The sequence below is a fragment of the Fusarium odoratissimum genome (assembly GCF_000260195.1).
Source record: "Fusarium odoratissimum NRRL 54006 unplaced genomic scaffold supercont1.5, whole genome shotgun sequence".
NCBI lineage: Eukaryota > Fungi > Ascomycota > Sordariomycetes > Hypocreales > Nectriaceae > Fusarium > Fusarium odoratissimum.
This window is the reverse complement of record NW_022158691.1, coordinates 1197374-1223824: the sequence shown is the minus strand read 5'-3', so window position 1 is coordinate 1223824 and position 26451 is coordinate 1197374. Positions and strand designations below refer to the sequence as shown.

Here is a 26451-nt window from a genome sequence, read left to right as displayed (position 1 = left end):
GGGGGGGGGGGCACCATATTCTGGACCGTAACTGTTTGGTGTATTGTTTAAACGTAACGTAATAGTGTGGCCGGCCCGCTGTAACCAAGCGTTTTGCTTTGTCGTGATGCTGGCTGGCGACAATGAGGGCCCGGGAATATCTCACTTTAGCTGCAGCGCTAGGTTGTGTGATCCACAAAGTAAAATGTTTTTAAGATGCTTCAACCAAGGTCTTTTGACGTTCCACATGTCTCCTCGTCCTATATACTGGCATCACCAGATTGATGGGTCTTACGCCAAATGCATATGCGATGACCAAGCCGGAAAGCCCCTGTGTCTTTACAGGCTCCGGGAGGCCTCAGGCTTGTTAATGATCGTAGCGTCGCTTATAGCCTTCCAAGATCCATCGGATAAGCGCACGATCGAAGGGGACATTGAATGTGGATCTGGGAATTAGCTATCTGCTTCAGCTCGTCCGTCTGGCTAGCTAGGTGTTGGGCCTCGGGGCTAATAGCCGACGCTTCTGCAAGGGGCAAACAGCACTCTGACATGGAGAGGCGCTCCCATTCGAGAGATGCATCCGTGATATGCAAACACAAGCGTAATCATGATGTTTTTAGTGTGCTCGAACCTCGTAATAGGAGAGTCCTTTACCCATTTAATTTGCCATGAATTGGTGGGTGGGTGTGCATGTGTGTGTGTGTGTGTGTGTGCGGTATATTCAACCATTAAAAGTCAACCTTAGCCCCACTGGCCGATTTCCTTTAGCCATAGACAATCCGTCTCATTGGATCAAAATTCATCTTAACGGTAAACGTTGAGTTCACCCGCAGCGTTCTCTCGAGCTTAAAGAAAGCCCGAGCAGGGTCCTCGTAGATTCGCCGATGGGGTGAAACGTAGCGCATGGAGCCAAGGGCGTGCGTGATCTTTAATCACAAAGTCTTCTCACCTCCCGCCTCCAATCGTTCGGGTCCGTCCGCCAGTTTCCTTCATCAGTGCTGTTTGTGAAGCAGCTCGTCGGCGAGTCTTGTTAGGTAGAAATCACGGATTTCAGATGGCAGACGGTCAAAGATCTTTACAATCCGGCTGATGTCTTGCCGTGCCTTCTCATACGCTGCCAGATCCCGGTTACCATACACATCTCGGCCTGTTGAATAACCGCTGTCCAGGTCACGAAAGAAAACATTGACCGCAACGCTGAGATCAGTGGTTGGGCTAGCGGTATGAAGCCACATCGCTGGAATAAACAGGAGATCACCCGGGTTAAGAATGGCTTCGTACGGATTGGTCGACACAAACTCCTGCTTGTCTAGGGCTGACAAAACATCAAGACTTGAGCTTGAGGCACCCGGCGCAAATGCCAGGTTGTTAACGTCCGTTGGCGGCATGAGAACCATACGCTTTGATCCTTGGATCTGAGTATAGACGTTTGCCATGACCTGAAGCCCTCGGTTGATTAGCCAAACGGGGCAGCTCATAATTTCCACGTTTACTCACGTCGTAGTGTAGCCACATCTTTGCTCGGCCGGATATCCTCAGCACGGAACTGAACATCCGATCCTTGATCAAACTAAGTTCTTCTGGCAACTGAAAGTCATCGGCAAGAGCTGGGAAGTCGTCTTGGAGATTGGCTGGGGACTCCGTAGGCTTTGCTTCCGAGAGAGCTCGTAAATACACCGCTTCACCTCTAGCGGCTTTGGCCATGAACGACGAGAATGGTTCAGTAACATAACGAAAGTTCTTGGAATTGAAATCCATCTTGCCTGTTGAGCTTTGACATTCATGTACAACAATCTGATATCTCACATCAGTAGATGCGGCTAGGCTTGGGGTAAACTCGATGACAAACCTCTTTCGTCTGGCCTACGCGCTGGACCATGTACTCGGGGCTCCATTTATCCACGCAGCTACCCAGGTCTAAGCTTTCAATAATGACTGGCTTTCTGTTCTCGACCAGTTGTTCAAAGTCCAATTTCGATTGTAGCTTGATTCTTGCAACCGACTTGATCGAGGGTTTGAGAGTAGGCTGGTGCCGTTCAATGGTGGTTGTTTGATGTGTAAGTTTAGGCGAATCCTGGTAGTTGATTGAGACTGGGCTACAGTTCGCCGGCTGGATATATGGCATTTCCGAGATAGCATTCGTGAGATCAACCTTGTAGACGCCGGTATCCCAGAATGTTCCCATGGAGAAACAGGTAGCTCCTCCACCCAAAACAACAAGCTCAGAGCCTGAAGAAACAGTCGCAGAGCCAACCATGAAAGGCAATTGCCCGACCTCATTTCTCAAGTCGATGTTGAATACTTCCAAGTGCCCATCTTTGACCGAAATGCAAGCCATAGATTGGCCTTGTGAGGATGGATATTGTCCCACACCACCGCATACGAAGTGCAAGGACTCCACGTCTGCTGTTTGGGCACCAAAGATTGAAAGTGCCCTTGTATACCCATGAGAGTCAGGGACTATTTCAAAGTGAATGCGTGGCTATGTTTCTGTCAGCAAATTGAACATGATGCTCCTCAAGTCGGCAAACAGCCGACCCGTCTTGTGTGTATAGTCAACATACCACATCGGTTGAGACATTGATAGTCCAGAAATAAGCCTGCTCGTTGATTTTACCATATTTACTTATTCCACCTGCCATCAGTCCCTGGAAAGTGCCATACTTGCTTCCGGGATTTGGAGAAGCAACGGCAATTGCTCCAAAAGTAGAGCTGGGTATGGCGCCGGTCACTGAACATTTGAGCCACCCTTTGACAGGGTGGAACACATAATAATCTGGCGAAATCTCGGAAGGTCCTGTCTTACCACCAAGAACAAGTGCAAGAGATGAGCCTGGTAAGTGAACAGCGCAGTGCCGGAACAGTGGTGCAGGGAGATCGAAGGTCTTTTCCCAACGGTTGGAGTCCTTCTTGAAGATCCAACAGTCATTGAGAGCCTTTGATGGAGAAGCCCGACCTCCAACAAGTAAAGTGCCAAGATGTCCAATGTCGACAGTTGCATGACAGAGTCTTGCAGTTGGTCCGGCAGGTGATATTTCCAGGGCCATACTGTCCTGTTGAAGGGAATAGATATCGCAGGAATCGAGTCTTGCTTTAATACCCATCCCCAAAGCGTTAATAAGATATTTGTCTCCCTCTGGGCTGGAAGCTATCAGTGGTGCACCAAACCGACGTTTGGGAGCACCCAACGAGCCTAACGAGGTCACATTTGCTTTGACATGCTTGTTGTAAACACCAACTTGACCACGTTGGCCCGCACCTCTTTCATCTCTATGATAAGCCGTAGCATGGAGCACGACATAGTGTCTTGAAAAGAGGATAAACTCCTCCCATTCATCGAAAGGTTCAACGTTATCAAGGGCAGCTCTCTCGGTTGAGTCAAGGAACAAATCGCTATTCCAGGCGTCCCAAAGGTCCCAGACATCGACGCTGCTCCAACCCCGTTCCTGAAAGCGATGGCGCTGGCTTTCTACGGTTGGATACTCGTCAACCGACTTTAGGGATGTATTGAGTTTATTAAAATGCTTCAACATTGTGCTGGCAAAGGGGTGTTCAGGCCCATGGGGGAGAATCTGTTCCAGAAGACAGAACTCGGCTTGTTTTCAATCAGTTTAAGTTGAACCATTTCAACAGAGACTTGGAGATTTCTTTACCTTGTCCAATAGAGCTAGCCCATTGAACCAGAGCATCGGCCGAGAATGTGTCCATGTAAGTTATGGATACTTCAGCAACAAACAACACAGAACATTCAGCCAAGTTCAAGAATGACTCGAGGCAGTTTCGAAGAGACTCCAGTTCCCTGAGATCACAGCCAATCTGGCAATACTTGTCGCTACGGAGGAGTATCTGATCCGTGACTTTTTCGCTGATGGCCGGACTGTCACCCAGCAACTCATGTAGCTGCGGTGTTCCGAGAACAATAGCCCGCTTCTTCAGCATGAGATCCGGATAGTCGACATCGATAAATAGTGTGTTCTCGCAAGAGTCACCATAGCGATGGTACGACTGCCACGGAAGAACATCGCTGTGAATGTGTCTGAGCGTATACGTCTTGAGGGGAAGTGGGATAGTTGGTGACTCACCTTCCTGCTCCCAGGTTGATAACCACCTTCTTACGCCCTGGCTTCGGCGAGGTGACGAATTGGCGGACGATCACATCAATGGCTCTGAGCCTTAGCCAGTAACCACGGTTGATGAGAGGGGCTCTTCGTTGGAACTTGTTCACGAAGTACCGGAAAAAGTGCAGTTCATCTGGGTAGTAGAGCCTTTCTACGCTCCGCTTGGAAACAATGCTACTGCTATTTGTCTACAGAAGTGTGAGTGTCGGCTCAGCATGTGAGCGGCTCGAGATGTGGTGATAAGTGAAAGACTTACTCCCATTATCAGGTCGTCCAGAGCTTGAGTTCTGGCCACTTTCGTGGACGGGGGGTTTCCTTTGGCCATGATGATGGGGCGATGCCAGCAACGCGAATTCAAGTGCCCAAGGTATGCAGAAGATCCTATCTGTTAATCTGGCAGCAAAATGTCATTTGCCGAATATGGGTAGATGCCAAGGATACAAATGTCAATGTAAAGAAAGAATTGTTAGTGAATTGTGCCCGTAGTAATGCTCTTTTAGGTCTAGCGTGAGGTGAGCATGTAGGAAACGTCCAGGGCACCTACCTAGCGTTGCACCGCTATCATGATAACGATTGGTGACATGCGAAAAATCGACGTCACACGTCAAAAAAGGCATTAGGATGACCAGGCTGCCTAGCATTGTGATCTCAACCCTAGGCAAGGCCGTCTTGATGTTCTTTTTAGATATATCAGGCGTCAATTGATCCTCTCTACTGATTACGTGCTCTTAAAAACAAATATAATTGCGCTTCTCTCACTCCATCACTTTTACTGTTCCTAATTCTGTGGTTTCGATCTGCTTACAGCAAGGTGCCTGTTAGGTGATTGACTTTGGCGGTTGGTAGCGCAGTTCCCTACAGGGAATTAGTGCATGTGAAGCTTCCCCTCTTCCAGCTCCAGTTCGTCTCTCCACCGTGGAAGTTAAGGTTTGAGGGAAGTATTGGATAGACGCACGGTATGCGTACCATAGGTAGTAGCTTCCCCCCAGTCTCACCGTCCTCTATCAACACCATTGCTCCCGATTCGTATCAAACCGTGAGCTTTGACTATTGCATATCGGCCTGGACTGCTTCGATCTGGGTACGCAAGGTAGCTCACGCTTACACTCACACTCGCAGTCATCACTGTTCGCCTATTGTCGTTTGCGGTCACCTGAACGGCGTCCCCCCACCGACGCCATCCATTGACTGTTGCAGCCCGCTCCGCGGACGGTCATTCCCAACCTCTTGATCACAACCAAAGTTGTCAACCTAGCCTCGAGAGTCGCGTACTCGTGTCATGTTGAGCAATCTGCATTAACATACGCTGCAAGGTACCGACCAACCCGTACTTGTTCGCCGGCTGCCTCTGTCGCATCGCTTTCCCCTTCGCGCCCGGACAATCGATATCGCAAAGCAAAGCAAAGCAAATCAAATCTAGCTCCTAGGCTCGGTCCTATCTTGCCAGCCGAAATCGCATACGATACGCCTCGCAGAGCAATCGGATTTGTCCCAACTGGGTTTCTCGGACATATTGATACACGCCATGGCTACTCCCACCCTCAATTTCATCACTTTCAATCAAGACCACAGCTGTCTTGCTGTTGGTATGGCTGCCTGCCTCCTTGGCTTTGCGTGGCTGTAGCTAACTGCGCTTCTTCTTCGTAGGTACCTCCAAGGGCTTTCGCATCTACCATACCGATCCTTTCTCTCGAATCTTCAGCAGCGACGATGGCAACATTGCTATTATCGAGATGCTGTTCTCTACCTCCCTCGTCGCTCTCATTCTTTCTCCTCGCCATCTCATAATTCAGAATACTAAGGTACCGGAACTCTTATTGTCAAAGGGGATTGCATTGCTCACAAATGTACTAGAGAGCATCTGTCATTTGCGAACTTACCTTTCCCTCGGCCGTCCTAGCTGTCCGATTGAACCGAAAGCGCCTGGCGGTGGTTCTTGAGGATGAAATATACCTCTACGATATCAGCAACATGAGCCTCCTGCATACGATCCCGACTTCGCCAAACCCTTCTGCTATATGCGCCCTCTCACCTTCCTCCGAGAATTGTTTCATCGCCTATCCGCTGCCCAAGCCTCGAGAGGATCCCGATGCCCGTCGGCCTGCTCACGCGCCTCCTCACTCGGCCTTTGTTGCGCCTACATCAGGCGAAGTATTGGTCTTCGATACTCTTACCCTGAAAGCTGTGAACGTCATCGAGGCGCATCGCTCGCCGTTATGCTGCATCTGTCTCAATAATGAGGGTACTCTGCTCGCTACAGCCAGCGAGACAGGCACTATCATTCGCGTCTTTTCGGTACCAAAGGGCCAAAAGCTATATCAATTTCGACGTGGAACCTACCCATCCACTATATACAGCATGTCATTTAATCTGAGCTCGACGCTATTGTGTGTCTCTTCGACTTCAGATACGGTTCATATCTTCCGACTTGGAGCCCCTCCAGGAAACAATACACCGGCTGGGGCGCCCATTGAATCCCCGGGCTCACAGCGACAGGATCGTTGGTCCCGAGCAAGGAGCTTCGATGACCCCGAGTCCCCAGGCACCAGTGCAGGGGACTCGCCCAAGAACGAATCTTCTGATGTCGTTTCGTCTGGAAATGGCGCAGGCAGCAGCAACAGCGCAGGTCATACAAGACAGAGTGGCTCGTTCAGTAGTATGCTCCGTCGCTCTTCTCAAATAATGGGCCGAGGAGTTGCTGGTGTCATGGGGTCCTACCTACCTCAATCCGTAACAGAAATGTGGGAGCCTCTACGCGATTTCGCTTATATCAAGATACCAAAATCTACAGTCCCTTCGGGAACTTCAAGGGCTCTGCGTGATGCTCCAGGAGGTCCCTTACGAAGCGTTGTAGCGATGAGTAGTAGCAGTCCTCAAGTAATGGTTGTCACTAGCGATGGCGGCTTTTACGTCTACAATATTGACATGGAACATGGCGGAGAGGGTTACCTGGTCAGGCAATTCTCGTAAGTACTCCTCCAACGCTCAAAAGACAGATGTGCTAATTATCGATATCAAAGTGTCCTGGAAGGTGACGACAAAAGCGACGCTTCAGGTTATGGAAACTAGCCTAGCCCTACAAAGGTCAACAGAAACTACTGCGACAATATCAGATCAACCTTGTGCGCTGAGCGAGATTGATTAATGGAGCGGAAGCATTGCTACCGGCGTTTATCGGGTCTGGAATCTTTTTTAACACTAAACTCTTTTGCGGCGAGATATCCTTTTCTCTAATACCCTTTTTTTGTTATACTTCCGAACATCGTCCACGGGTGTCGTCAATGGTACGAGCAATGGGCGGAAGGGGAGCGGAATACTTTGGTGGAGGAGATTTTGTCACTGGAGACTGCAGTTTCAATATTACATCTTAGCCATAAACTTATTGATTATCTCCACACAAATCATGCCGTATGTACGTAGAAGGCAAAAAAGGAGCAGATGTGCGTTCATCTAAAGCAACCGAAAGCAATCATAACACATTGTAGTTCATCATTGTATCCAGTAAATTCGAAATTCCCGTGTGACCAAAGACGGACAAATACCAAGACACAAACCCAGGTACGAGCCAGAAAATAAAGAGACTCGGTTACCAAACAACGCCAACAAGAACAACCCTTGGAGGGTTTCCATCTTTGCTCAGGACCAACGAGCGCCGATCCGATTCCCATTTCCTAATCTCCAATCATTCATTCATGCCAAAATGCGGTCTGTCAAGTGGACCAGTATGTTCAACATGGTAACTGTTCCGCAAAAGCACTCCAGGTACACGCGAAATGAATCGACAAACAAAGTTCGGGGAGCTGGTTGATACAGTTCCTGTGGTTCTGTGGCAATCCCTCGACCAAAAGACATGCTGGAAAGCTGCTGGATGCACCAACAATGCAGCTTTATCGAGAATATGGTCGGTTCATGAGTGCGATCTCCCGTGCAATCTCTGCCCACTCCAAGGTTCGTTTGACTTCGGCATCTGGATCACCGTCCTGCTGAAGCGCCTCCTCGTACTTTAACAATTCGTAGGCAAATCGAAGATGTGGTTGAATGATTACGTTCAGGCGTCGGGCTCTGACATAGCAATACGCGTGAGGGAAAGACATTTGCTTCGATCGCATCACTTCGGCAATACAGATAGTAGCGCTTCGAGATACTCCTACGCGGCAGTGTACCAATGTTGCAGTGCCATTTCGACGGCCCCGATCTGTTTCTCGCAATTAGTTTCCGCAAGTTTAATAGCCTTCCGCCGTGGCATAAAACTTACCAATAAACTCGAGACATCGAGTGAATTCTTCAGTCAACGGATCAATGCCATTGTCTTGAACGCCCTGAACCACGCAAACATTCTCCCTACCCCAGTCCTCAAGGTCTCCCTCTCGCCACATAGCTGTCTCGCCCACACTCAGGATCTGAGTGATGCCAAGGGCCCGTAGGAGATCTGGATTATTAGCATGCCCCAGATTACCCAGGTACATGTAATCCAAGACTCGACTTGGGAATGATCCATCCAAGGCAGCGAACCAGCTTGGCTCATCCCTGGTCAAATGAGTGATGTCAGTCAGGCTCAGGCCCTTGCAAACAGGAGACTCCCGGAGCAATCGTGGTGTGATTGAGGTCAATAGTGCGACATCGGTGGGATAAGCGAAGAAATTTCGCTTCTTTTCAGTATGGAGTTTAAGCCATGCTTCAGGAACAGGCCGTCCCGTACTGTAGCTAAAGTAAGCGATGCTCAACATAGTCGACTCAGTATAGCCATCAGCGCAATGGAGTAAGATCTTGCGAGGCTTGACGTCAAAGATAGGTTGCTGATCTGAGGGCATAGGCGAGTCTCCCTCAGCGTCCAGATCATCTGTGCCCAATGCTGGTTCAGGGTCGGGATACGAGCCATGGGCAAGATGGTAGATCCATTTACAGGTTTCGAGGATACCGTCTGCTTCGGAATGTGACCAAGTCGGTGGGAGAATACTTCCGGATGATGGGAAATCAAGAAATCGCTGCTTGTTGTCATCATCAGGGCTCTCGGCAATGAGCTGGAGAGCCAATGGGTTCAGTCGACCAAGATCGCTGCACTCAATCAGAATGTCGTATTTCTGCTCTTCAGGGCTTCCTTGCTCAGGCGTAGGGCCCATGAAAACGTTTTTGGAAAACTCAGATGCCTCCGTCATGGCCCACATCTCTCGTCTCTCCTGGTTGAAGAAATCAAGGACATTGCCTGTCAAGTGGCTAGAGGCGTCTACGGCCACTATTTCAGGGTGATTTTCTTCGAATTCTGAGAATGGGCTTGTGCAAACAAAAGTATGATACTCTGGCATCCAAACACCTTGATCCTCATTTCTTTCGCGCCACCGCTTCTGTGCACTCGCGATATCCCATGCGACTTTACGAGTTTTGAGCAAATCTCCACCATACACAATTATGTCCGACAAAACAGCAGTTTTTACTGTCTGGATTTGGAAGTTCCTAACAGAAAACCCCTCCCGAGGGTCCGCATCAATAAACTCAGTGGGCTTGTTTGCTTGAACGATCTCATTCGGAGCAACCGCCCCCTTCAGCCGTGCACAGTTTAGATCTCCGTCAGCTTTGACAAGAGTGACAGATCTGAGACAAGAGGGGGTGCGCCGAAGAGGCCGTCGTCGAGTAGCAAAGAAAGACTGCTGAACATGATTCTGCGGGTGTAGACCATGAAACCATGGGAAAACCAGAGCCGGGTCAGGCAGCGGTTGTCGTGAAGCAACGTCGAGGGCCTGGGCGACACTGGATGCATCAAGCTCATAAATAGAAAGCTCGCCCGACTCGAGTCTTTTGAAGCCATCAAGCGGATATAAAGCCGAGGTCTGTTGCAGCTGGTCTTGAGACGGAGGTGACGGTGGTGGAGTATCAGGCTCGTCTGGGCGAGCAGGTCCAGTTGGACATATGGGAAGATGCTTATTGGGGACGGGAACTGAGCATGGCGAAGTAGAACTAGAGCTAGATTCAAGAGAGAGTGGCGGAGTTATGGTGGACGAGGGGCGGTGAGGCGGAATTGGTCGAGCGAGGGCGACGGTAGTCATATCAGCGAAGGAGGGTAGATATGTAGCTTATGTTGGACAGCTTGTGATGACAAGAAACGGTTCCGGCTGGCGTAATCGAATGAGGGTCTGGGTGGGTTCAAAAGCAGTATGTTATACAAAATATGGCCCAGATGGTGTGTCTAGTAATTCGATGGGACAGTCAGACAGTATTTCGAGGCCGTTTTCAGACTAGAAATGCAATTTTCTCTCCGACTCAGCCTCAAGACCTTGGGGAAACAGTAATCAAACGGACTCTGGGAAACAGATGCAAGTATGGATAAGGCACACACGGATTTGGTATTGCTGCAAATAAGCGGGCAGTCGTCGCACATGCCTGAGCTCAGGATATGAGACAGAGCACAGGGAAGTAAGCCACAGCAATCGCTGGGTGGAATGAGAGTGATGAGACGGAAATTGCGGGATGATAGATCCCAGAGAATTGGATTGGGGGAAGGAAGTTGTGTTTATGAATAGTCAAGTAAAGACTTGGTCCCGAACGTACAATATCGTCGACGCCGCCGCGACGCAATGGCAATGGCAGTGGTAATGGCAATGGAAGAATATATCGATCGAGAAGTCCAGGTACGAATCGCCAAGAAGCTCGCAACAGCAGAGAGTAGATAACAAAGTAAGCGAGGCTATGACGCTTTGGGAATCGACACTACTTATCGAAATGGTCGATCGACGGCCGCAGGCGAAGGAATTGAGACGGTCGCGAGCAAAAACACAATGGGAGGCACAGAGACGGATGTTAATAGTCCAACATGAAGATACCAGTCAATGTCAACCAAGATAAGATGAATACAATGGCTAAGAAGATGAAGGAGGAGAGTCGAGTAGAGAAGAGGGGAACGGACCACGGCCGGCAATCGGATGGATAGTCGACAGAAGAGGGTTTCGTAATGGTGGTGGTGGTGGTGATTTGGTTTCGGTACTGTTTTTGGCTTTGTTGGTTGGGTGGTTTGACAGCGCGGTTGGTTGGATGAGTGAGTGGATGGATGGCGAATGCTAGGAAAGGTATATACTGATAAGGATAGTCCCTTTTGAAGGTGTGCCGCCCGTAATGCGCAGTGTTTCCCTCAGCCTAGACACGCAAATGCATGCCCAAGTTATCTGTCTACTTACCAAGAACAAGATCAGTCTGCAGTAATCGGCGAAGAAAATTGGCTGGCTGGCGTCTGTTGGATCACTTGAGACTGAGAGAACATCCAACCCATGGATTGCAATGCTGTGATAGTGGCCGAACGACCACAGGTGGTTTAGGGGCACGGACCAATCAAGCAAGACCAGCACCGGCATTTAGCGGGGAGCTGGCGTTGGCTTCCCGCTGTAATTGGCGGGGAGCTGCATCCAGAAGCGGGGAACTGCCTCCCACAGCACGCTAGGCTTTGGTCACAGTGCACCTTAGATCCAGAAGCACGGGCTGAACAACCAAGAGTCTCAACTTGATTGGCTGTGAAAGTGATGCAGGATTGAGGTTATCAGACGCTGCAATGCACAAGGATTAGGCACAGTAGATGGAGAATTTGCTGCGCTTGAGATCACGAGATCGATTGAACGCACACAAGGCACATCTTCTCAGCGTCGACCATATGCCAATGTGAGGTGATGTTGTGGCAATGTAAGGCCAGTATTGAGGCGAAGTTCAGTGAGGACACCACGGGCCAGACCCAAGACAAACCCGGTGCATTAGCGCCCTGCGCCGAGGGCAGTGGAGGACAGAGCTCCCTGGACTCCACTCTCTTGTTTTCCCCCACCACCTTAAACTTAATGCTTCCCATGCCGTCCATTCGCAACAGACCTCCAATTGCTCTTCGAGAGTCCTCCTTTACGTTAATATCTTGGCCAACGATAAATAACGCCTTGACGAACTTATCCATCAATACAATTTATCGGCAAACATCGTGAACTATCCGTAGTCCCTGCCTCTATCATGAAGCCGCAATACGGCATACTCCCAGAGTCACATCACACGATCAGTAAGCTACCTTACTTATCCTATCCTAGGAATCAGCATGGCTGGCAAGCGCCCTTCTCCAGACTCCACCCCTAACCCATGAAGACCCCAGAGCATCTCCTTATCTAGCTTAGCACATAGAGGTCTCGAACTACCGGCATTCGGTCTTGTTCATCTACCAGAAGAGGAATCAAACCAGGTGAGGTTTGCGACTCAACGTCAATCAAACGAGCATCATTCTAGCGGATAAGGTCACTAAGTGACAAGGTTACACCAGACCCTTGACCCCTCACACGATATCGTCCCATGAAGATCTTACTTTATGTTCCCAACCTCATTATCTCGTCGCGGATCACCATCCTATATAGCTATAACAATCAGCAATTCTGTTTCAGAAGCTGTTTCAGAAAACGACGCTCGCAGAAAGTCATGTGCGCCGGAGTTCATTCTCTGTACCCTCATGTTTTGCTTGAGTGAATCTTTGAAGCGAGCCTTGGTAAACTTGTAACAAGAAATAACGAGGGTTTATAAAATCTCGATATGTCTTTATACTGAGCCTTAGTGATTAGCCTCTTCCTTGCGTGTGTATCTAGTATGAGAGTGAGAGGGTTGATACTTGGACGGATAATGACTTATTTGTTATATGCTCTCGGATGTTCCAAGCTGACTTATCTCAATATGTGCAGTTCTTCTATAGCAACAATATTAATGGGGCATTACATTTTCAGTGATTTGTATCATAGTATCTATGGAGGCACAGATCATTCAATTCATTTACCCTGATATCTTGATGACTTGCCTCACCTTGGTGGGGTACTCTCGGTGTAATGAGTCCTCACCGAAAGCTGTCTTGGTGACATCAGCGCCCCAGCACGTGACCTCGCGACGCTCAGCTTTGATCACACAGGAGTTCACGGCACGCCTCACGCCTTTTGCCATCTTTGTCGCTATCCATCACTTACACCTGCAATAATTCGCCGAGGGCTTGCCTCGTAGTTAGCCATCGGTTCATTATGAAGTTCAATATCGAGTACGACATCCTTTCGCCTCAGGGCACCCCTTTTACTCACATCATCTAGTGACCTGCCTGTGCTATTCCCTTATCCCAGGATATACCCAGGTATGCATTAATAAGCGCGAGTTTCACCTGCCAAAGCTGACTCAATTTTCTCAGAGCAATATGCGTGAGTTGTTGGGCGTTGCGGTGTCCGAATGGGAGAGATAGACTAACCATGAGGCGCATTAAGTTACATGTGTGATCTCAAAAGTACCTACCCCTTCTATTGCTGAATGCATCGTGATTGCTGACATGATCACCCATCACACCAGAAACACTAGATGCAGGGGGCCACTGTGTTCTGGAAATGCCTTCGGGCACAGGCAAGACCGTGTCTCTTCTGTCACTCATTGTTGCGTACCAACAATACATGCCTGAAAAGCGCAAGCTGATCTACTGCTCTCGTGAGTGGCACTTGACCTCACCCTGCTATTGCTGACTTATACCTTAACAGGTACCATGTCCGAAATTGAAAAGGCATTAGTAGAGCTGAAGTCTCTCATGAAATACCGAGCCGAGCAGCTCGGTTATGAAGAAGAGTTCCGTGGTCTAGGCTTGACAAGTCGAAAGAACCTGTGTCTACATCCTTCAGTCAAGCGTGAGAAGAGTGGCGCCATCGTCGATGCTCGTTGCAGGAGTCTCACGGCCGGCTTTGTCAAGGAGAAAAAGGAACGTGGAGAAAACGTAGACGTCTGCGTGTATCACGACGTAAGTCTCGCAGAACCTCAATTTTCCTTACCCATTCCATGCTGAGCCAATGATACAGAACCTAGACCTTCTCGAGCCTCACAACCTGATTCCTAATGGCGTCTGGTCTTTCGATGACATGATTCGATATGGTGAAGAGCATAAGCAATGCCCATACTTTACTGCACGGCGAATGGTGAGTATTTCCCAAATCCTATGGTCCTTGCTTTAGTGATTCTTATGCTCTGCTTCAGATGCAATACTGCAACGTCGTCATCTTCTCCTATCACTATCTGCTCGACCCCAAAATCGCCGAACGGGTATCAAAGGACTTTTCCAAGGACTGTATCGTTGTTTTCGATGAAGCTCACAACATTGACAACGTTTGCATCGAATCTCTCAGCACAGATATCACAGAGGACTCTTTGCGTAAAGCCACAAGAGGAGCTCAGAATCTAGAGAACAAGATTTCACAGATGCGTGATACAGACCAGCAGCAACTACAGAATGAGTATGAGAAACTAGTTCAAGGACTGCGTGATGCTGACGAGGCACGTCAAGAAGATGCCTTCATGGCAAATCCTGGTAGGTTCTAATGAGAAATCTATTTGCTTAGTTGCAACGTGCTAACCGTTCCGCAGCCCTTCCCGAAGACTTACTCAAAGAGGCTGTTCCAGGAAACATTCGGAGGGCAGAACACTTTATTGCTTTCCTCAAGAGATTCATTGAGTATCTGAAGACGAGGATGAAAGTGCGCCAGGTCATTTCTGAAACGCCGACTTCGTTCCTTGCCCATCTCCGAGAGCATACTTTCATCGAGAAGAAGCCTTTGAGGTTTTGCGCTGAACGTCTGACATCACTGGTTCGGACCCTCGAGCTCACCAATATTGAAGACTACCAGCCTCTTCAGGAGGTTGCAACTTTTGCAACGCTGGTGGCAACGTACGAGAAAGGCTTTCTCCTTATCCTTGAGCCTTTTGAGTCCGATACTGCTGAAGTCCCTAACCCGGTCCTTCACTTCACCTGTCTTGACGCTGCCATCGCTATCAAGCCCGTCTTTGACAGGTTCTACTCTGTCATTATCACGTCTGGTACTATTTCTCCACTGGAGATATACCCCAAGATGCTGGATTTCTCAACTGTCATTCAAGAATCCTATGCCATGACCCTCGCTCGGAGATCCTTCATGCCTATGATTGTCACTCGAGGCAGCGATCAGGCTTCCGTCTCGACCAGCTTTCAAGTGCGGAATGAACCCAGTGTGGTTCGAAACTACGGCAACCTACTCACTGAATTTGCCAAGATCACGCCGGATGGGATGGTTGTCTTCTTTCCATCTTATCTTTATATGGAATCTATCATTAGTATGTGGCAAGGAATGGGTATCCTTGATGAAGTTTGGAAGTACAAACTGATCCTGGTGGAAACGCCCGATGCACAGGAAACCTCGCTTGCTCTGGAGACGTACCGCACAGCGTGCTGTAACGGTAGAGGTGCCGTTTTACTCTGTGTCGCCCGAGGAAAGGTATCCGAAGGCATCGATTTCGACCATCAATATGGTCGTACTGTGCTATGTATTGGAGTTCCATTTCAATACACCGAGTCACGTATTCTCAAGGCTCGTCTTCAGTTCTTGAGAGAAACATACCGCATCAAGGAGAATGACTTCCTCTCCTTTGATGCAATGCGACACGCCGCACAGTGTCTTGGCCGAGTCTTGCGTGGTAAGGACGACTATGGAATCATGGTCCTTGCCGACCGTCGATTTCAGAAGAAGCGCTCACAGCTACCCAAATGGATCAATCAAGGCCTCCAAGAGTCAGACGTCAATCTGAGCACCGACATGGCCGTCAGCAGCGCAAGGCGATTCCTTCGGACTATGGCGCAACCGTTCCGGGCTAAAGACCAGGAAGGCATCAGCACCTGGGGATATAAGGACCTGATGGAACATAAGGAGAAGATGGATCTAGAGAGGATCAAGGAGCTTGAGGAGGAAGCTCAACGGCCAAAGCCTGCCGCGCAGGACAACAATTTTGAGTACCACGATGACGAGTTCGACCAAGATATGATGGAGATGGATGGTTTCTAGACTCGTTCGAGCAACTGCGATACCAGATGTTAGCGGTTTAGACTGCAAAACCAAAAGCATATCAAGTTGTATCATATTATTTAGATTAATTAGAGAATGCTAAAGCCGGTCTAAAGTTGGTTATATGGCCCTTGTGCAATGCTGATTCAACTTGAACAGAAATCTAACCGAGCTTTCCCTTTTACTGGTTCCAAACACAATGCCAGAACGCCGAATGCTGTCCGTTCGCCCATCTCGCGCCTGCTCAATCAAAAGAAACAAAGAATAAAATAAGGATATCATCTGCTCTATGCGCGAATGGTAAGAACAATAATCTAATCTACCAAAAGTCTCTTGGCAGCTTTTGTTGCTCGGAGGGCGGGAATAGAATGAGCCCGGCCTGGCTTTCGTCCAATCTCGATGCAGAGCATTCGAATAAAATCATGATTAGTCCAATAGCTGGAGTGCGCACTGAGCATGTTGAGATACTGTATCTCCAAAGGCCCTCCCCCTGAGCGGAGGTACCAGTCGATTTGTCCGTTATCGTTAAGCAGAAATGCCTTTCTCTCTGCAATTTCCTCACGGGTAAAGTCGTGCACCTCGAGCTCTAACTGAGAGGGTAATCGGATCGTTGAAGGTCGCTCCGGCTCCGGGACGAGAGGGTTTGGTGCCGGTGCCATGCCTGGTACTACTCCTCGCATTGCGGCGCCGACAGACTTCCACAGAGAACCCGAAATGCTAGGGACATAAGCCTTCTTGAGGCTCGCCGCGTAGACAGGGTCCACAGCGCCATTGAGAAGGTACGCGATGGGATCTTCCTTAGCAAGGATGTTGTATATGTTGTCCACAGCCAAGCAGCCAAAAGTCCCGGCGTCCGCTACGACGTCTTTTGATACGATGTCGTTCGAATCAGCTCCAGGCTTCATTCGACCATGGCGAGGCATAAGGACACCACGCTCCAGAAGAAGAAAGAATCCCGCAGGACTGCCCGCCAGGAAAAGATTCTTGGTATCAAACTCGAAGAAACGTGCCTCGGGTTCCTTTCGAGACCAGTCCAGCCTTGGCACTGTGGTTGGTTGATTTGAAAGAATCTCAAGAGCCATCGCACTCCCAAGGGAATGTCCGATCATGTGGACGCGTCCATTCTCAGCAAAACCTGGATTGTTACGGCACCAGAGTCGATAGACACGATTTGCTTCTGATACAAGAGCCTGGATCATTTTCCCTTTGTGGTGTGACATGTAAAAGGGGATGTCGAACATGATGTCTGATATCATGCTGCGAACGGCTGGAATCGTATCAGGTTCGATGTCTTTGAGTCCAAACCCCTCCGGCGTGTACTCCTCCTTATCTTCCTCCCTCATTGGCCCTCCATCCTCAAAAGATAGGCCCATTCTCCAATTTAGGGGCAAGATCATCAGTCCATTCTGATCGTCGCGCAAAACCTGCTTGACCAAAGGGCTCTGAAGCTCCATATTCACAGCTCGGCGAAATCCATTGATGGCATGAGTGAAATGGAAACTTTCAACCCTCTCCGCAAATTTCTGGCCGATGCCGTGAGCGACAAGAACCAGATCAGTCACTTGACGCTTCTCCTTGTCGGCTTTGCAAGCAGCGCATACATCTTGTCCACGGCTTTCGTGCGACTCATCGGCAGCAGAAGCACCTGCTTTGTTTGGTGCCTGTTTCTTATGGTGGAGGCGCTCCCATACTGCTCGGTCGAATCCTCGAGCAACAGGAATTCCAACAGTGACACCTTTCATGATCTTCATCGTCGGTCGTCGGCCATAGTATGCTGATGGCTTCAGGCTCGGTTTCAGTAGAAAAGCTTCAGTGGCATTCTTATACAGGACATGATAATTCGAATACGGTCGTGTCGGGATGTTTGCGTCTTCCGCTGTTGCCTTCTTCACGGGAGTCGTATCAATATTACCTTCAGCAGCAGCTTCACCCCGAAAGCAGCGAGCAGCGCAAAATGGATCTGATGGTATAACTGGCTCGGGGAAGTCGTCTCCGGATCCTATCTCTGAATCTTTAGGCCATAGTCTATGCGAAATCTTTTCTTCACCCAGTGGTCCCACGTCGATAGCACATCGGAGTTCATCACTCCATGTCTCAGTCCATGGTCGCAAATAATGATAGCCGGCCTCTAACTGGTTAGCAACAGCCGGCGGTATCGGGAGCATGGTATCTCTGGATTAAGTCAGTTATCCTTCCTCCTAATCGACCCTGGAAATACAACCTATAGAACCACGTCGCCCTAGAAACAACTGCAACATCGTTGATGGGAGACCAGTATATCGGCTTCATCTGAAGCACAGGCAACGAGACCATATGAAGTCTTGATATTCCGACCGCAACCTCGGCTACCTTGGTCTGGCTCTCCTCAGGTACTGCCTGGGCCCCTTGGTTCGCAATGGTTAGAGTCACTTCTCGTTCGGGAACAACTTGAGGATGGTCTGGGTTTCGAGGGGCATCCTGCCCTGGGCCTCCAAGTCCAATCAGTGGGAGAGATCCGGGTTCTGACTGTGTCTCTGGACTTCCAACGCGTACGAATGGTCTGCCTGATATTCCATCATCGACAACTGGTGGTCGTGTAAGGCCAGGACTGCCAACTAGAGTTTGTACTCGTGGGGGCTGCGAGGTGGACAAGCTGTTGGTTCTTGCTCTCATTTCTCCTATAGTTGATCGACGCTTAGAACTACGAGGCTCTGTTGTTGTTGTGGTCTTGGGGATGCGGGTAATTGGGTGATTAGTAGTACTGGTCGAAGCGGTTCCTGGACGGCTCGAGGGTGTGCTGTTTGATACCGGCTGAGCCTCAATTTCATCGTTGGCTTGCTTTTTCAACCGATCAAGTGCGAACACGACCTGTTGCATGACTTGATCAACATTCAGGGCTGGATTTCGCCGCCTGACAAGTGCACAGAAAGCTCTCTCAAGTTCTTGGGAAACGTCAAGGACCAATTCAGAGCAACAGGCGGGCACAGGCGTTGTGGGCAGTACATCACTGGTTGGTGCTGTCACATCTTGTGGCTGATAGCCTTTCCGGTGCCTCTCCCAGTGCTTTGTAGTTATAAGCTGGATGAGCGATGCTAGTACGTCTGTATCGAATTGAGGAGTGCGGTCCAGATTCTTCAAAGCATCTTGATGAGCGCGACGTGAAGGCTCGGACATGAGACTCAGCCAAGCCTTTTCCAGCGCATTATTATCACCTCGAGAGAAGGGGCGCACTTGTCCCTTATTTGTCTTTGGATCGGCACCAACGGTTGAGGATGTTGAAAGAGGATCGTCAATCGGGATGACTGACGAGTAGAAGAACTGAGCCTCGACCGGGGGAACCTCATCTTCGCGTTGAACGCGAGAAATAGGAGCCAGGCGACACTTGACGCTGTAGGTGTGGTTATCGTCAGTCATGTCGATCGATGGTGGCGATGTCTCGCTCGGGACGCGACTACGAGTGGGATTGTATTAGATTGGATTGTATGTGTCTCAACAACGCTGTCGGGTCACGCCTTGAGTGGCAGCTGTATATTCTGTAGGAGTCGGCCGTGCCATAGGTAGATAGAGCTTGAAGCTTCCTCGCTGGTCTCTCACAAAGCCATAGAAATCGGAAGAAGAAGAAGAGAACTTGGCTAAGGCCAAGGCTTCAGGGCTGACTTGATTGATCTGGGCTGCGATTCAAGGACGCCATGACGTGGGGGATGTGCTGAACAGCTTTGTCTGCCTTTAAAATGTGGGGCTACCTCCAACTACTCATCTAATGCCGAGTACTGTGCCTTGAAACAAATGTATCTCTACAGCCAGAGTGTGAGAAAGGATACTTTGCTGGGATCTAAGGAAACTTCAATTTTAGGCACCTTTCTAGAAGATCCAGTTCGACACCGGGTGCTATTATCACATGCATGCATTAGTTACGCCTCTGCCACGTAGGCAAGCATGTCACTAATAAAAACTCCATGTACCTACTTCAAACAACAGATCGAAGCAGTTAGTACCTATTTTGTACTTGGGATTGCTTCAGACTGCTGGTATTATGCAAACAAAATTCAAAGGTGCCCACAGCGTGCCATGACAAATGCTCTGCCGGCATTAGCAATACAATGCAATCCATCCTTCTAGGATGTATATTTACACGATCCAATCGGATCAATAAGCCAAAGCATGAACCTGCGAAGCGAAATATCGTACGAATTACGGAGTATCGTTATTGTGACAAAGCTGGGGTGATGACAATTAAATCCAAATCGATAGGCGATGCTCCACAGACAGATCCCTGTCTCCAGTCGGCATTGTTGCATGTGGATGAGAATCATTATATTGAATCTTTATTTTCACTACATCACAAGTACCTAGTTATGCCAGATCACATCCTTGGTGGCCTTGCTACCGTAAACTAGACCTACTCCATCTTCTGCTGTGCAGGTCGCCCAAGAATCTGTACAATCCATACGGCTCAATGATGCTAGTGTGAGCCTCGGTGTAATGTAATCAAACTGCAGCCGCAAGCAATCTTAATCACAAGGGATGCGAGAGTTGAACCCGCTTGCTCTAGTCGAGCAGCAAACCTTGACAAATTATTCTCCAGAGTGGGACTTGGCACAAAAGATCCCATTCCCAGCGAGCTTCCAGATCAAGATTCTATTTGTCAAGTTCGCATATGCCGAGGCGAGTCGTTTCGATATGTCGCCCAGGTGAGGCTCTCGGCATAATGCATGCGAACCCTAGGCTGTCGCATGTGGAAAGGCACCAACAGAGTTTTCCTTTTCGAGATTTTTGTGTCTGTACCTCAACCGTTGCAGTATCTGCATATTGGAGCAAGGTTTTATCCAGAATATACATCCGGACGCTGATCAGTGGACCTCCGCGGTTTGAGTGCATTTTGTCACCAACTCATCATGTTTTTTTTATACATTCAGCCATTGGGTTTCGTGCGTCTGGTTACTTCCTTTCTTAGGTGAGAATACGTGTTCCTAAATAACACAAGTCAGCAAGACCCAGAATTGACAAGGCACTTTGCCGTGATATCATTAGCCAGCCTACCTTTTCCAATTCTAGGTCAGGTTTTCGATGCCGTTTCTAACTTGAAATGCCTGGAGAAAAGGCCTCTGAAAGAAGTCTAACTTCTTCCCGATCAAGGACCCTGCCACATCGATGGATTACTATGTATCTTAAAATACATCCGTGGTGTTGATGACGACTGCGTAGCATGTTAAGCCCAAGTCTATCCAGGGCGGCGAGGGTCTAAACCGGACGGCCTGGTTGGGCTAACAATCCCCAACCCTGCGAAACCTGGACCTTGCAAGTTGAGTGTCCCGATATCAAACCGCTTCGAACAGCCGTCCTCCATATGTCTACCAATTCAACTATTAGAGTTTGTGAGCGCCAGAGTGCATGGCATGCTTACCTTCTCAGAGTGTCCTTTCGAGCAAAGAGGCGTCCACAATAGTCACACTTATGATTGCGCTCCTTCATGTGCACACTTTGGTGGTGTCGTTGAAGATCGGTCTTCCGCACAAACTTCTTGGTGCACCCGTCGACAGTGCAGGGAAACGGATATTCGCGCTTCTCATCATGAGTCTCCAGGTGCGATTTGTAGTTGTAGCTGCGACTGAAGAACTTCCCGCATCCTTTGACTTCGCATTGAAAGTTTGCCTCCTCCTTCGATGTGTGCTTTCTGGTGGGTCTCTTGGCCTTGTTCATCTTTAATAGTCTCCTCTCCGGGCCAAAATCAGGAAGTTGGTTTTGCGGGGTAGAATAGAACTGAGGCACCTCATATTCTTGCTTCGGCCAGGCCGTTGAACCACTTGCGCCGAGGCTGGAGGGCAGATTTGAAGCGAAGGGGGCCCCGTCGGTTTGATAAGCAGCAGCAGATGGACCGGCAGTTGAGTACGGTTGCGGCTCATATCCCTGGCCATAACTGCTCACGGAGCCTTCGACTCTGAATCTCGAGTTAGAGGGATCTTGCAAGTATCCATATGGTGGCCTTGCGCCTATTGACGGCGCTCGCGAGGATTGGCTGGTAGACGACAATGAGGGCTCATGGACTGACGGGTTGCGACTGGGCGACATGTAGGCGTCATGTGTCTGATATGGGGCAGGCAAACAAGAGTCGTATCCAGCAAATGCATTAAAATCCGCATGCAGGGCGTCAGGTTCTACCGAGCTTGAAGAAGCTGTGCTTGTCCCAGCCACTAAGCCGTCTGGTGTGACCCAAGCAGTGCTACCGTGGTCCATGGGAGGCGGTGATAGAAGCTCTGGCTGAGGCACTGTGAACCAGCGAGCGTGGTGGAAGTACGAATTCGAATCCAAGTCTGACTGTGAAACGCCTGAGACAGCTTGCTGAAATGGAGAGCCGTAGCAAGACGGCAGACGATTTGGGGGGCAGGAAGTGTCAGAACTGGACGAACTCGTTTCGAAGAACTGTGAATACTGCGATACGGGGGAGTTCGAGGTCGAGGGAGGTGTCAGGTACATATTTGAGGTCGTTATAGAAAGCAAGTATGCGAGGGTCGGGTTAGAATCCGTGGGGATGCTAGGGTCTCATGAGCCATGCACTTCCGGTAGGTAGAGAACCACAGGCCACAGGCACCGTTAGATTAGGTACTGCAGTGAGTAGAGATTCATCGACCAAGACGGGAAACCCCATGACGGGGTATCAGTTGGATAAATACAGCGAGGGCACAACCAACACGGGAGATGGAGTTGTGAGCAACAGACGCAGACGGACGGTGGCAACAAAGACGAACGTCGACCAGACCAAGTCCTGGGCGAGAAATGGACGTACGTACAGGGAAGATCGATTACTTAGATCCTCTTTGATGAAGCTACTACCATCGATGAATTAGACCCAGACGAGGATTGTCGAAGGATCAGTCTCCGCCTGCATGGGGGGGTGCTAGAGAAACAGGCAAGACAGGCTAGACAGACGAGTCCAGGGTGGGGAGACGGGTAGGTTGGCGTTCACGGCTAGAGAGTCACTGGGAAGGTGTCGAGAAGCGGGTGACGGGGCCGGGAGGAGAGCGAAATGAGGTCTAGGCTAGGATTGAGCTCGCCAACCACACGGCTGGGCCATTGCGACCCTTGACAGATCTCGCGGATGACTTGAGGTAGATAACGGTATCGCTAGGGCCGTTTGCTGTCACCAGCCAGCCAAGCAAGATGTGTGCAAGTCAGACCGTTGAGTGCCCCAAATTAGAGCATAAAATCAACCCTAACGCGAGCTAAGGTATAGAGGGCCGCATTCCGCAGCAACCAGGATTTCCAAGACCTGAGAGACGGCTGCTTAACACTCTATGCAGGCACTGTTGTTGGTGCAACGATAACGAACAAAGTAGCATAGAGGCAGAGCCTAGCCCCAGCTCAGCCCAAGCCAGTCCAGGTTTGGAATATGTCCGTATTTGAACCATGTTCGTGGGTTCTTTTTCAAACTGATGCCATCGTCCCATGAGTTCTCCACCATCAAGAGCCAACACAAGAAGCCAACACTAACACACTCGGAAGATATCGAGTACGGCACACTGCGCTGTCTCTTAATTGAAGCGTGCGCACAGCCCCAATTTGGCAAGCTGGCCCATGCAGTTCAAGCATTTGTAGTGCCATGACCGCAAGGTAGTGCAGGTGCGTGAGAACCAACGACGGTGGCCCGCGGTTTTAGGTAGGTAGGTACGTAAGGCACCTTGGTGAGTAGGTCAACAAGTGAGCGCATTTGTCGTTGGCATCCTATGGTTGCTCGCTGTTATTATCTTTGGAGGGCAGCATGGTAGATCCGCCGAGACAGAATCAAGGAAAAGTTTGATGGTTGCAACGTCATAAACACCATTCCACGGACTGCTATAATCCCTTTGGGCTCTGTTGACCAATTAGAATATGGGGGCCATCGCCGCTGACCTTTTGACGACGATTCATACTTTGCGTCCACATATCATCTGGTGTTCCTGAAGATGGAGGCTCCTTGGCCAAATCATGGATCGTTCATGTGCGGACATAGCTGCCATCAGGATGATGGCCAGGGGCCTTACAGTAGGCTCTGATCTCTGTATGCGTCCCGTCTCAACGGCATGACAGGGCCAACGGATCAGGTGGTGCGACTCGTGCGAGTCCGGCTCGGTGCAAGCCAGGGGAATGGTAAGGCCAAATAGGAACCGGGCTAGATCCGAAGAGCCGATACGGTAAAGTACGAGGAAACGGCTCACGACCGAGGAAACCCCAGAGGATAATAGGGAATAAACCCCTGGTCGTACCGGTCAAGTGCTGTGTTTGGCTTGGGGCAGGGCCGTGACTCCGGCCGGTCTGGAGAATGGATGTGATATGTGGAAGCTCAAAAGTCCACTCATGTCCAATTTATCCCTACACGCTGCCGTTGCACGGAATAATTAGGTGGGCGCGGTCCAGGTGGGTCAGGAACTTGTGGAGTGGGCACGATGTAACGAAAGGACAGTGCTGTTTATCCTTGAAACGGCCTGTGATGGTACTTCTGAAGGCCCAAATGGCGCGGCTGTTTGTTAGGGAGTCTACAGTGTCTGCAACCTTACCAGATGTGACAGTAGATATCGGCTTGTTCCTGGCCTCAAGCCCGCTCAACGGCCGGTGGCGCCCCGCAAAACGGCCTCTACTGTGCTATACATATCGACGGCATTGGGTGCACGCATGCACGCACATGTTTGCAAATAGCCTCAATATTCATTCATCCCGTTTAAACGCAACCGGACCGAAGGTACTGCATCTCAAATCCACGGCACAAAATACAGTTTGAGCCTTGTCTTGCCTTGCTTTCCCTTGCCTTGCCTTACCCTACGGCGGCCCGGTCCTTTTAATCCTCCGCTCTTATACTGCGTGTACTCCGTCCGTATAGAATTAGGATGTTGGGTACCTTTGCGCATCCATATCTGCAGCTGAGATAGATACACCCACCAAACCTTAACCTTACAGGATAAAGCCCACTTGGACGGAGATTATAAGCCATATCCGCGTTGCTCTCGCGGTTAGATAGGTAGTAGGTATTTTCAGAAAGCAAGATCTCCTTTGCCAGTCCATGCGTCTAGGGGAGACGATGAAGTGCATCCGGCGATGCTACTGCGCTAAATGATGACGCTGCGTACAATACACCAGCAATCGAGGAGCAAGAAATGGAACATCTGTACAAACTGCGGGTGTTCATCATCAGCCAAGCAAGTCCGCTACCTGAAGAGTGAGCACTCAGCTAACGTTAGTGCCTCGGTGGCTTCTGTTGTTGCACTGTATTTTGCTCGCCGTCCCTTGGGACCCTAATTTTTGGTCCATCCCGTCTCTAACATCCACTAACCTACCTTACGAGGTAAAGTCGCGACGAGTTTGCCCAAATTGGCGAAAGCCAAGACAAAACGTCCCAGCTTTCCAGGGTCCCTAGACAACAATTAGTCTAACTATACAGGCCTGACAGGCGCAGGCGCACCGGTTCTTTTTGCCGCCGAGACGCCAAAGCCTAGGTTAAGTCCAAGATCTAATGTCAGAGCAAGCACTTTTTTTTTTGTTTGTTCCTACATGAGCCAGATTCTTCAGATGCCGCATTGTTTCGCTCGACTTCCTCCTCATTGGCTGCGGGCTCGGCTATGATCATGAGCTGAAGAGTTCTTGAATGATCTACGGCGCAAGACTTACTTCCAAAACGTCCGTTTATAAGCGTCGTATATCGTATACAGACCAGGCGCTGCATAGCTGTCATCGGCGCCTTGGAGGGCTTGAACCATATTAACCCATACTTTTGTCATACTACGAAACTGAGAAAAGCCACTTCCATTCAACTCGAAAACTTCCCCAAAAGATGCACAACTTTAATTACTATATTATAACTGTCCTAGCAAATGTTCGTCTTCAAGATCCATATAACTAACTTGAGCTTTGTGTGAGTGCATGCAAAAAGTCAAGGATCCTGGGAAACCTGGAACCTTGCAAAGGAGCCAGTCTGTTCATCCGCAGAGTCCGGCCCGAAAACTCTGCAGCAAGCAAAGCAAAAGCCCTTGAACGCTCTTGAGGGCAGGAGTCATAATGATACCTTGGAGTCAGAGCTTCCACAGTAATGGGGTCGATAGACTCCACGGGGCGAGCCCACCAAGGTTACACAAACAGTATTCGGCCATGTCTTCTCATTAACGAGTTAATTACATGTCCCGGTCAAGGATGGGAGGATACCGGATGTAGAGATTGAATGAATAGACGCGGTTCGTGCGGTTACCCTCCGTGAAGATCATGATTCGAAGAGCGTCCCAAAACTGCAATCACCGATCGGTTGCTTGCACAAGCTTAATTCAGAGCCAGCTCTTGACTGGCAAACCAACTGGCTCTGGGATCGAGACACGCGTGGATAATCCAGGATGACAGAAAGAGGGGGGTATGTATGGTGGGCAACCTTTGACTGTTCCATCGATTCCTGGTACCTATCACCTGCAGAAGCCACTGCATTAGGAATGCCATGGCCTGTGATGAGAACGGTAGCTACGGTATTTTCTCCTTTGCTTGCTTTCACGGAGGCCATTTAGATCAGATCCTTGATGCCTGCCAGGATGACA

The 26451-nt window shown here is 49.6% G+C and overlaps 9 protein-coding genes across 21 annotated transcripts; 4 read left to right on the top strand and 5 right to left on the bottom strand.

Annotated features, from left to right (window-relative positions):
• Window positions 1-22: 22 nt before the first annotated feature.
• FOIG_04362 (leucine carboxyl methyltransferase 2) lies at window positions 23-4547 on the bottom strand. Of its 3 annotated transcripts, XM_031202560.1 has the most exons (7): window positions 4354-4547; window positions 4062-4285; window positions 3633-4003; window positions 2544-3574; window positions 1829-2461; window positions 1477-1773; window positions 23-1418 (listed from the first exon to the last, which is right to left on the bottom strand). In XM_031202560.1, exons 1-7 carry the CDS (start codon window positions 4420-4422, stop codon window positions 972-974), a joined length of 3072 nt encoding a protein of 1023 aa, XP_031068007.1. In that variant the 5' UTR covers window positions 4423-4547; the 3' UTR covers window positions 23-971. The 3 variants fall into 3 exon arrangements, with proteins under 3 accessions (XP_031068007.1, XP_031068009.1, XP_031068008.1); XM_031202562.1 differs by having other exon boundaries at window positions 2544-4003; XM_031202561.1 differs by having other exon boundaries at window positions 220-1773; window positions 4354-4532.
• Window positions 4548-5024: 477 nt separating this feature from the next.
• Window positions 5025-7863, top strand: FOIG_04361 (autophagy-like protein 18). 3 transcript variants are annotated; one of them, XM_031202557.1, is made up of 4 exons: window positions 5025-5683; window positions 5745-5899; window positions 5952-7063; window positions 7118-7863. In XM_031202557.1, exons 1-4 carry the CDS (start codon window positions 5623-5625, stop codon window positions 7164-7166), a joined length of 1377 nt encoding a protein of 458 aa, XP_031068004.1. In that variant the 5' UTR covers window positions 5025-5622; the 3' UTR covers window positions 7167-7863. The 3 variants fall into 3 exon arrangements, with proteins under 3 accessions (XP_031068004.1, XP_031068006.1, XP_031068005.1); XM_031202559.1 differs by having other exon boundaries at window positions 5065-5683; window positions 5745-7063; XM_031202558.1 differs by lacking the exon at window positions 5025-5683 and having other exon boundaries at window positions 5715-5899; window positions 7118-7573.
• Window positions 7084-11326, bottom strand: FOIG_04359 (uncharacterized protein). 4 transcript variants are annotated; one of them, XM_031202553.1, is made up of 3 exons: window positions 10641-11326; window positions 8353-10278; window positions 7084-8292 (listed from the first exon to the last, which is right to left on the bottom strand). In XM_031202553.1, exons 2-3 carry the CDS (start codon window positions 10136-10138, stop codon window positions 7985-7987), a joined length of 2094 nt encoding a protein of 697 aa, XP_031068000.1. In that variant the 5' UTR covers window positions 10139-10278; window positions 10641-11326; the 3' UTR covers window positions 7084-7984. The 4 variants fall into 4 exon arrangements, with proteins under 4 accessions (XP_031068000.1, XP_031067999.1, XP_031068001.1 ...); XM_031202554.1 differs by having other exon boundaries at window positions 7435-8292; window positions 8353-10343; window positions 10641-11319; XM_031202555.1 differs by having other exon boundaries at window positions 7435-8292; window positions 8353-10327; window positions 10641-11312.
• Window positions 10903-11019, top strand: FOIG_04360 (uncharacterized protein; the record flags this gene model as incomplete). Its single annotated transcript, XM_031202556.1, has 1 exon — window positions 10903-11019. One exon carries the CDS (start codon window positions 10903-10905, stop codon window positions 11017-11019), a length of 117 nt encoding a protein of 38 aa, XP_031068003.1.
• A 1121-nt stretch (window positions 11327-12447) lies between the features above and the next one.
• On the bottom strand, window positions 12448-13034 carry FOIG_04358 (uncharacterized protein; the record flags this gene model as incomplete). The annotated part of the gene is made up of 2 exons (XM_031202551.1): window positions 12448-12463; window positions 12874-13034. The coding sequence occupies 2 exons, from the start codon at window positions 13032-13034 to the stop codon at window positions 12448-12450; spliced, it is 177 nt and encodes a 58-aa protein (XP_031067998.1).
• On the top strand, window positions 12998-19571 carry FOIG_04357 (DNA repair helicase rad15). Of its 2 annotated transcripts, XM_031202549.1 has the most exons (9): window positions 12998-13125; window positions 13175-13215; window positions 13270-13279; window positions 13343-13362; window positions 13425-13556; window positions 13607-13860; window positions 13919-14035; window positions 14094-14424; window positions 14481-19571. In XM_031202549.1, the coding sequence occupies exons 1-9, from the start codon at window positions 13109-13111 to the stop codon at window positions 15926-15928; spliced, it is 2370 nt and encodes a 789-aa protein (XP_031067996.1). In that variant the 5' UTR covers window positions 12998-13108; the 3' UTR covers window positions 15929-19571. The 2 variants fall into 2 exon arrangements, with proteins under 2 accessions (XP_031067996.1, XP_031067997.1); XM_031202550.1 differs by having other exon boundaries at window positions 13270-13362.
• FOIG_04356 (uncharacterized protein) lies at window positions 15249-19583 on the bottom strand. Its single transcript, XM_031202548.1, has 2 exons — window positions 18150-19583; window positions 15249-18100 (listed from the first exon to the last, which is right to left on the bottom strand). Exons 1-2 carry the CDS (start codon window positions 19319-19321, stop codon window positions 16243-16245), a joined length of 3030 nt encoding a protein of 1009 aa, XP_031067995.1. The 5' UTR covers window positions 19322-19583; the 3' UTR covers window positions 15249-16242.
• A 532-nt stretch (window positions 19584-20115) lies between these two features.
• Window positions 20116-24241, bottom strand: FOIG_04354 (uncharacterized protein). Of its 5 annotated transcripts, XM_031202545.1 has the most exons (5): window positions 23815-24241; window positions 22696-23755; window positions 21312-22439; window positions 20948-21258; window positions 20200-20877 (listed from the first exon to the last, which is right to left on the bottom strand). In XM_031202545.1, exons 3-4 carry the CDS (start codon window positions 22379-22381, stop codon window positions 21129-21131), a joined length of 1200 nt encoding a protein of 399 aa, XP_031067992.1. In that variant the 5' UTR covers window positions 22382-22439; window positions 22696-23755; window positions 23815-24241; the 3' UTR covers window positions 20200-20877; window positions 20948-21128. The 5 variants fall into 5 exon arrangements, with proteins under 5 accessions (XP_031067991.1, XP_031067989.1, XP_031067992.1 ...); XM_031202544.1 differs by having other exon boundaries at window positions 20116-20877; window positions 21312-23755; XM_031202542.1 differs by having other exon boundaries at window positions 20116-20877; window positions 21312-24241.
• Window positions 21710-23116, top strand: FOIG_04355 (uncharacterized protein). The gene has a single exon (XM_031202547.1). It carries the CDS (start codon window positions 22450-22452, stop codon window positions 22750-22752), a length of 303 nt encoding a protein of 100 aa, XP_031067994.1. The 5' UTR covers window positions 21710-22449; the 3' UTR covers window positions 22753-23116.
• Window positions 24242-26451: the final 2210 nt, after the last annotated feature.

Bases quoted from the DNA above. Each gene is read 5' to 3' on its own strand.
- FOIG_04356 (XM_031202548.1), bottom strand. From the start codon at position 19,321: ATGACTGACGATAACCACACCTACAGCGTCAAGTGTCGCCTGGCTCCT. The intron at 18,101-18,149 runs GTTGTATTTCCA...GACTTAATCCAG, and splicing joins AGGGCGACGTGGTTCTATAG to AGATACCATGCTCCCGATAC.
- FOIG_04355 (XM_031202547.1), top strand. From the start codon at position 22,450: ATGAGCCATGCACTTCCGGTAGGTAGAGAACCACAGGCCACAGGCACC.
- FOIG_04357 (XM_031202549.1), top strand. The intron at 13,363-13,424 runs GTACCTACCCCT...CCATCACACCAG, and splicing joins TTACATGTGTGATCTCAAAA to AAACACTAGATGCAGGGGGC. The intron at 14,036-14,093 runs GTGAGTATTTCC...GCTCTGCTTCAG, and splicing joins ACTTTACTGCACGGCGAATG to ATGCAATACTGCAACGTCGT.
- FOIG_04354 (XM_031202542.1), bottom strand. From the start codon at position 22,381: ATGTACCTGACACCTCCCTCGACCTCGAACTCCCCCGTATCGCAGTAT. The intron at 21,259-21,311 runs GTAAGCATGCCA...TTGAATTGGTAG, and splicing joins CGAAAGGACACTCTGAGAAG to ACATATGGAGGACGGCTGTT.
- FOIG_04359 (XM_031202552.1), bottom strand. From the start codon at position 10,138: ATGACTACCGTCGCCCTCGCTCGACCAATTCCGCCTCACCGCCCCTCG. The intron at 8,293-8,352 runs GTAAGTTTTATG...TGCGAGAAACAG, and splicing joins TCGATGTCTCGAGTTTATTG to ATCGGGGCCGTCGAAATGGC.
- FOIG_04361 (XM_031202557.1), top strand. From the start codon at position 5,623: ATGGCTACTCCCACCCTCAATTTCATCACTTTCAATCAAGACCACAGC. The intron at 5,684-5,744 runs GTATGGCTGCCT...TCTTCTTCGTAG, and splicing joins CCACAGCTGTCTTGCTGTTG to GTACCTCCAAGGGCTTTCGC. The intron at 5,900-5,951 runs GTACCGGAACTC...CAAATGTACTAG, and splicing joins TCATAATTCAGAATACTAAG to AGAGCATCTGTCATTTGCGA.
- FOIG_04362 (XM_031202560.1), bottom strand. From the start codon at position 4,422: ATGGCCAAAGGAAACCCCCCGTCCACGAAAGTGGCCAGAACTCAAGCT. The intron at 4,286-4,353 runs GTAAGTCTTTCA...ACACTTCTGTAG, and splicing joins TGGACGACCTGATAATGGGA to ACAAATAGCAGTAGCATTGT. The intron at 3,575-3,632 runs GTAAAGAAATCT...ATTGAAAACAAG, and splicing joins GGCTAGCTCTATTGGACAAG to CCGAGTTCTGTCTTCTGGAA.